Raw genomic sequence first — 7,851 nt, 5'->3', positions numbered from 1 at the left:
ATGGTTGCCAAAGGGATTGCTCTAGCCTTTGATATGTATTGGCTCATAATACTCACTACATATGCAAGATCCACCCTTGTGCCAACCATTGCATACATAAGTGAGTCTATTGCTATCTAATATGGAATATCTAACATTTGACCTTCAACTTTAGCAAATTCTTCATCTATGAGCTTCATCAACATCAAATTGGCCTCCAAAGGTTTATATGTAGGCTTACATTTCTTCATGTTAAATCGTTTCAACGCATCTTCAATGTACTTGCTTTGGATTATTATTATCATCTTTTTAGCATAATCTTTCACAAATTCCATTCCTAAACAATAGTGAAGCTCTTTCAAATCAATCATCTTATACTTCTTTTTTAACTTTATTTTCAACAAATCTATTATCTTTAAGATATTGGTTAAGATGATTAAATCATCAACATAAAAGTTAAAAATTAATATAAATTCATTAGATTGTACTGCTTCAATATTACAACCATATGATCCCAATCTTTCATGTATACTTGACATTGATGCTTCCGACTTTGCTATTGGCACAGTTCTTCAATAAGACTTTGGTATGAGCCTTTAACATGTGGCATATGAATTGTGCGAGGTCAAAAGATAGAAAACAATTTATTTAGAGGTTTAACTATTTTTATTATAGTATTTATATTATGTAAGATTTATATATTTAGTATAAAGCTTAAGAAAAGGTTGGAGTCTAAAGATGAAAGTCTAAACTATAAGGAGGCTTATTGGAAAGGATGAAAGCAAAGTATGGTTAAATGAAGGCAAAGAAAAAAGATTTTCATCCCTATTAGTTGAATGTCATGGCCAATGGACTTTAAGGAGGCTACTCAAGTCCTTATTAGGGATAATGATTTCTCTTCCAAGGTCATTTGAACTTTGGAGGTTAGGATCGGCAAGTTTAGGTTTTTGGATATGGATTGGATGCAAATTTTGTGTGATTTGGAGTTTTTATGAAGGAGTTATAGGTGTTCAAAACTAAAGTGTCAATTTTGTACCTATTGTCATTCATTGAAGCAAAACATATGCTTACAAAGAACAACGAAGAGCGGCGATTAGGATTAGAGAGAGCACTTTCTAAGCTATCTTGTTCATATCTTGTTTGATAAATTCTAAGTCTAGATGAAGGAATTATAAGACATTGAAGATATCTTATGTAATTCAAAGAAAGTAAGTTATTTTGTTGTTAGTAATGATTGGAGTTGTATCATGAGTTTCCTAATCCCCGCTTTTTCCATCATGGAACCCCCTCCCCCACCTCCGATGGTACTCCTCTCGTAGTCCATGGAGCTCGTGTTGTCCGCAACTCCGATGATCTACACGGAGCTTACTCCGTGTACACTACTTCGAACCTTGGCTGCTTGCGACAGCATCGTGTTCACCGCCGACGGGGTTTTCAAAGTGGATGTCCAACTTTGCCTCTTTGAGAAGAGCTCTAAATCCTACTTCGATCTCTTTATTTGCTACACCATTTAAAGCTTCATTACAGTATTGCGGGTTGTGTTAAAAAATTGCTGAAATTGCTAACATTTTTGCCTAGAATGGTATGGCATTGCTAGAAGATGCCAGGTGGTTGTACCAAGTGTGTTCACACTTTGAATCTTAACAGTATCTTGTAACCTTGTCCATAGGGAAACAGAAAATGTGTACTCTTCTCATATATATATGTAGATACATACAAACATGTATGTATGTATGTATGTATGTATGTATGTGTGTGTGTGTGAATTGTATGACAAACAAATTAAACATGTTTTCTTTATATGTTTTTAAAATGACAATTTGCTAAAAAGCCATTTCGTTGTTAAGGATTTAGAGTGTGGAGCTTGATGATATTTGTTTTCAAATTGATTTGATGTGATATAGAATGGACTCTTGAAATAGTTATATAAAGAGAAACATTTTAAGTATATCTGGATTTTTACTCAAGCAATACCATTTTTAAACTGTTTTCCTTTTCAAAGTAGCTTATGTAGTAAGATTTGTTCACTTTAGAAAACATAAAATTAGGCGATAACAATGTAAATGCACATAGTCAAAAGAATCGAAATTGAACAAGAAAAATTGTATTAAATTACAAGTATCTGTAGATGAATCCCATTTAATTCGAATTATATAATGATTTGAGTATCAATTACTAGAATTTTAAGATACATAAAATATTCAAAATAAAATCATCAATAAAAATGCCCACAACAAAATAAACTAATGAATGAATAAAAAATCCTACCCTAAAATTATCAAAGGTGAACACAAATACTATAAAATGAAAAAAAAATATATCTATTTACATGTCACCCAGAGCGCTGTGTTTGAGGCGACACCCGCCCCTGAGCCCAGGCACGAGCGGGCGCCGCCTGAAATACAGCTCCCCGAAGACGCTGTGCAAAACTGATCTGCTTCGCAAAACTGTGAGAAGGCACTGGAACGTGCTCCGCGCCTACTACCGCTGTACACTCGTGTCTATCTCCTCCACCACCTTCGGCCTTTTGTAGCGTTTCAGCCACAGCGACGAACATACTACCGACACCGATGACGCCGCCATGGCTGCACCCGCCACCCACGGAGGCAACCGGAACCCCGTGCTTGGGAACAGCGCCCCCGCAGCTATGGGGATGCCCAGCACATTGTACCCCAACGCCCACACGTAGTTCAGCCAGATCCTGAAGAACGACTTCCGTGACAAGTCTATCCCTGTGATCACGTCCTCCAGGTTGCTCTTCATCAGCACGATGTCCGCCGCCTCGATCGCGATGTCCGTCCCCGCTCCTATCGCCATCCCCACGTCCGCTGCGACCAACGCTGGCGAATCGTTGATGCCGTCCCCCACCATGGCCACCGACGTCCCTGCCGCCTGCATCCCACAAACCTCAGCGTCAGCATGCTTGTTCACCAAGCGTCCTCATCACTCGCCTCTGCTTCCCCCATTACGCAATCCAATCCCACCCCGGCGCTCGCGTTCCCTCCCCAGGTCAAACTCCCCCCGCAGCCCCCACGCATGCTCGTGCACCAGGCAAACCACGAACCTGCATTTCTTCCACGATCCTGGCCTTGTCTTCTGGCAACGACTCTGCGTGCACGCATGGCCTCTCGATTCCCAACTCCCTCGCAATCGCCACGGCTGTGCCCCAGTTGTCCCCCGTGACCATCATGCTGCGCACGCCCATTGACTTGAGGATGCTGATTACTCTGGCTGCTTCCGGCTTCACTGGATCCGCGATGGACACCACCCCCACCAACTCCCTCTCGATGGCAACCATCACTCCCGTCCTGGCCAAAGTCTCCACATCGCGCAAGTGCTCCTCCGCTTCTTCCGATATGTGGATCCCGTGCTCCTTCATCAGTCGCATGTTCCCCACCAGGGTCGCCTTGCCGTCCACCACGGCGCGCACTCCCTGCCCTGGAATGGCCTCGAAATCACGCACCTCGTGTTGCTGCTGACCATGGGACGAATGCTCGCCGCTGATCTTCCTGGAGTACGCGACGATCGCTTTTCCCAGTGGGTGCTCGCTGTTGACCTCCGCTGCTGCGATTGTGTCGTAGAACACGTGCAGAGGAATGTTCGTGAGCAGCTTGGTGTGAACGACGATGGGCTTCCCGATTGTCAGCGTCCCGGTCTTGTCGAAAACCACCGTCTTCACCTTGTGTGCAGCCTCCAGTGCCTGACCCCCTTTGATCAGGATCCCCTGCGTCGCGCCCTTCCCTGTGGCAACCATTATTGCGGTGGGTGTGGCCAGGCCGAGGGCGCAGGGGCACGCGATGACGAGCACTGATATCCCGAACTGAAGTGCCAGCTCGAACTCGTCCATCGCAGCCGGAATCCATGACTTTGGGTACGAGCGTGCTTTGCCTCCAACGTACCAAGCCAGCCACGTGACGAACGCCGCGACCACCACGGCGGGGACGAAGTAAGTGGAGATGCGATCCGCATACTTCTGGACCGGGGCTTTGCCCATTTGGGCGGCTTCCACCAGCCGCACAATTTGTGCCAATGCGGTCTCCGCCCCTACGTGTGTGGCTCGTATGTGTATCACGCCGTGGTCGTTCATGGTGCCTCCTATCACCTTGTCCCCTAATTTCTTCGGTACGGGGCGGGCTTCGCCTGTTATCATGCTCTCGTTCACGAAGGATTGTCCCCACACCACCACACCGTCCGTGGGCACTTTCGAGCCCGGTACCACCTGCGCAAGCCAAAACGACTTTTCATTGCAAGAACGGGCACAACTACAATCATGGCTGCCACGCTACCCACTAGGACCGCTTCACGGGAACGACACGCACCGCAACTCTCTAGCACAAGCTTCTACAATGGCCCACATACAAACCCGACTCTGTTTCCAACCGTCCGACTCTCCGAATCGGTATGGACAGCCGCATCCAACAACCCCCAGCGAAAGCCCAAGCCTGAAACGTAGCACCTACAACACCAGCGCGTAGGCCTACCTTGATGATGTCTCGCCGCTGGATGAGCTCGGCCCCGATTTCCCTCTCTCCTGCCACGTCCCCCTCCTCGTCCAGAGTGAGCAGAGTCGCCTTGTCCGGAGCGAGGTCCATCAGCTTGGCAACGGCTTCCGAGGTCTTCCCCTTGGCCATTACTTCCAAATACTTTCCCAGGATGATAAACGAAATGAGCATCGCGCTCGTTTCAAAAAAATCCGTGCCCTTGAACGTAGGAGACGTAGCCGCCCGCAACACTATGTACACAGAATAAAAGTACGCTGCGTTCGTGCCCATGGCAATTAGCACGTCCATGTTCGACGACCCTCGCCGGAGCGCCTTGTACGCTCCCACGTAGAACCTTCTCCCGATAACGAACTGCACCGGAGTCGCAAGAATCCACCGCAGCAAAGCTCCGATCGACAAGCCGTTCAGCCTGCCGTGCTCCAGACCCTCCATAATGCCTGGTATGTACATAAACACCATGGACAAAAAGAACACTGGGACCGTGAACACCAAGCTCCAAAGGAAGTACTTCTTGTGGTGCTGGATCTCCAAGCCCCTGTCGTGACTCCCACGACCACGAGGTGCCTCCAACTTCGCTGTGAAAACTCCCGCCTGCTCGATGGTCTCTATGAAAGTCCTCGGCCCAGCCCTGTCGGGCTCGTACGATACTGTGACCATCGCATTGCTGAAATCCAAATCCACCGATGTCACGCCGGACAGAGCCACCAGCATCTCTTTCACGAGCTGGAAGTCCGCTGCAGCCGTCACGCCTTCCAGCTGCAGACGGATTCTGTTCGTCTCTTCACCTGCGATCAGAAGCTCGGCCTCGTAACCCAGGTCATCTATGGCGGCGGCAAGCTGGACGTGAGAAATCACTCCAGCATCGTGCCTCACCTCGCACTCCTCCGTGGCGAGGGCTACTACGGCCTTTTGCACTCCATCCAGCTTTTTCAGCGAAGACTCTATGGAGTTTGAGCAAGAGGTGCACGTCATGCCCTTGATACGAAAACGGCTGATGCTCCCGCTCCGTTGACCGGCATCGTCCACAATTGCTTCCGCCTCGAACCCCGCGTCCTCGATCGCCTCCCGAATGCTTTCCTCCTGGATTCCACTTTCCCCGTGTAAGATTCAATGCCTTCCAATTCCACCGCTGCCCACATCCATCTTACTTCTGAGCTCCTAGCTGCCACGGTCCATCTGGCGGATTGCTAAATTGACCCTCTCACCACATGCAAAGTTTTGGAGCACCCCTCACTGCACACCTTTCAAGTCGTTTCCTACAACATTGCTACAAGCATCTTCTTGCCGTCCGCATTGCACCGCGTGCTGCGCGAACGATCCCCGCTTCACTGGTCCCGACGGAATTCTGAACAACACGGAGTGGGAGGAATTGTACCTGTACGAAGGCGGGCCTGTACACAACTTGAGCCCGGTTCTGCAATACTGACACCGTTGCTTCCTCGATGCCGGGCAACCTCTTCACGGCTTTCTCGATGGACCCCGCACACGCTGCGCACTCCATCCCTGTAACCTGTACACCCAATCAACACATACATATGAAATGACGACCCCGTGGAATCAATTGCCAAACCACACATGTCCCATTTGAACCAGCCCCACGCACGTTCTACCACTGGATCAGAAAGTCGAGCGGCGCCGCTAAACGTTGCTAGCACGATCCGCTTTCGGCCCCTGGGGTTCTCCTATGCAACAGACCTTTGAGGAATTCTGCTCCCATTCATCGCTCTCATGTTCAAGTGCTCATCACTGCTTTTCTCGCGAAATCCCCGACTTATTCCAGCGCCAAGCACTTTCACCACGACCGTTCCTACTGGAATTTAACAGGGACTCACAACAGAGATCTCCCCTCCTCCCAGGCCGGGCGATAACCTGCCCAGATATGGCGTAAACAAGAAGGCAAGAAAATCACTCCAAAACAACTCCACAACCACGCCACTCCGGCGTTTCAATGCCGCTGCTAAACCCGCACTTTGTGAGGGTTGCATTACAGACCTTCAAATTTGCTTTGCGAATCTCCGAGACGTCAACTTCGCCATGCAAGGGCGACAGCGGGTACCGCGGCATTGACGGATACCGAGTTGAAGACGACAAACTGCGCTCCAGCAAAACATCCTCCTTCTTCTTCTTTCTCCTCTCGCTCTCCGTCGCCGACCCCGTTCGAGGTGCAAGCACAACTTTCATCAGCGACTGCATCGCTCCACAACCACCTCAATCCAGCTCTCACGCTCTTCAACTCTCTTCTGCTCCCTCTCTCTCTCCCTCTTTTACGAGCCTCTCAAGAAATCCTCTACAACCTCTTCTACCTGCAATCACGACCGTCCCCGCTCCGAAGCTTACCGCAATTCTCACGCCTGCGCTCTCAATTCCCGCCCACGCTAATCCCAACGACACAAGGTCCTATTCAAACAAGCGGCTGATGCGACACCAGGTCCTCCCCACGTCACGTTCCCCGTCATGCAACTCAGACAGCAGCGCGAATAGGCGCAACACGAACCGTATCCAATTTCAATCCCTACGCTGACTCTACTCCACCACTCTCTCCCACCCCTCCTAATATACCTCACGAAATCGCTGCGCCGTCACCACGGAACGAATTCCTTGTGTCGCACTTTCATGGTGGATCCCAGGATCTCGAATAAGTTCTCGAGGTCTCGAGAGCTGCAGGACCCTTGCGTTGTTCATGAAGGTGGGCCCCACTGTCAATGCCGTGCTCGGCAGGCTTGTCTATTAACAGCTGTCCAATGAAACAAAGCGAACGATCCCCCAACACCCAAGCAAAATATACTCGACCAGAAGCTTCATGCCCAGTTTCGACCCCAACCCACTCACGGCATCAGGGCATGTCCAGATAGACGTCGGAGGGGTCGGGACAGGAGGCCGCGAAAGCATCGCAGACGGCTCACGTTCACTGATGTCTCGCGGATGTCGCCATTCACGATTTCCAATGGTTCATGAACACACTCATCTACTGCAGTGCCGCATTGCGATGCCGTTGCGAACACAGTTGCGAACGCAGATGCGGAGCAACCCGATGACGAACACTTCTGTCCGGGTATCTGCGTCTTGCGGACGAATCCTGGTCGTTGTCAAGGAGTAGCTCCACCGCTTGGCCTTCAATCTCCTCAGCAGTGCTCAATTTCAGTGTTGCTGTCACACCGACATCTCTGTGTTGTATCCATTGAGCGCATGCACGCCGGCTGATGGTGATGGGGCTCCTTTGCTGTGCGTAAGGTAGACAACCCATTTCAGATAACTTAAGCATTTCAGCATATATGCAGTAGGTGCATAAATGGAAAAAAAAAACAAAACAAAACAAAACAAAAAAAAAAAAAAAAAAAACGGGAAAGATCCGGCAAGCTCCTCCTCACTG

General features: G+C 49.2%; 1 protein-coding gene across 1 annotated transcript; it reads right to left on the bottom strand.

The window, feature by feature from the left end:
• Nucleotides 1–2,067: 2,067 nt before the first annotated feature.
• On the bottom strand, nt 2,068–7,123 carry LOC141045990 (putative copper-transporting ATPase HMA5). The gene is made up of 5 exons (XM_073537547.2): nt 6,474–7,123; nt 5,857–5,991; nt 4,461–5,561; nt 3,044–4,198; nt 2,068–2,871 (listed from the first exon to the last, which is right to left on the bottom strand). The coding sequence occupies exons 1-5, from the start codon at nt 6,672–6,674 to the stop codon at nt 2,461–2,463; spliced, it is 3,003 nt and encodes a 1,000-aa protein (XP_073393648.2). The 5' UTR covers nt 6,675–7,123; the 3' UTR covers nt 2,068–2,460.
• Between the last annotated feature and the right edge of the window lie 728 nt (nt 7,124–7,851).

Source organism: Physcomitrium patens, chromosome 1 (assembly GCF_059467195.1).
Source record: "Physcomitrium patens ecotype Gransden chromosome 1, ASM5946719v1, whole genome shotgun sequence".
NCBI classification, from domain to species: Eukaryota; Viridiplantae; Streptophyta; class Bryopsida; order Funariales; family Funariaceae; genus Physcomitrium; species Physcomitrium patens.
This window is presented reverse-complemented; position numbering and strand designations above follow the sequence as displayed.

Coding starts and splice junctions, on each gene's coding strand:
- LOC141045990 (XM_073537547.2), bottom strand. CDS start 6,674: ATGCAGTCGCTGATGAAAGTTGTGCTTGCACCTCGAACGGGGTCGGCG. Junction 5,992..6,473: donor TTCGCAAAGCAAATTTGAAG/GTCTGTAATGCA, acceptor TTGGGTGTACAG/GTTACAGGGATGGAGTGCGC. Junction 5,562..5,856: donor ACAGGCCCGCCTTCGTACAG/GTACAATTCCTC, acceptor AGTGGAATCCAG/GAGGAAAGCATTCGGGAGGC.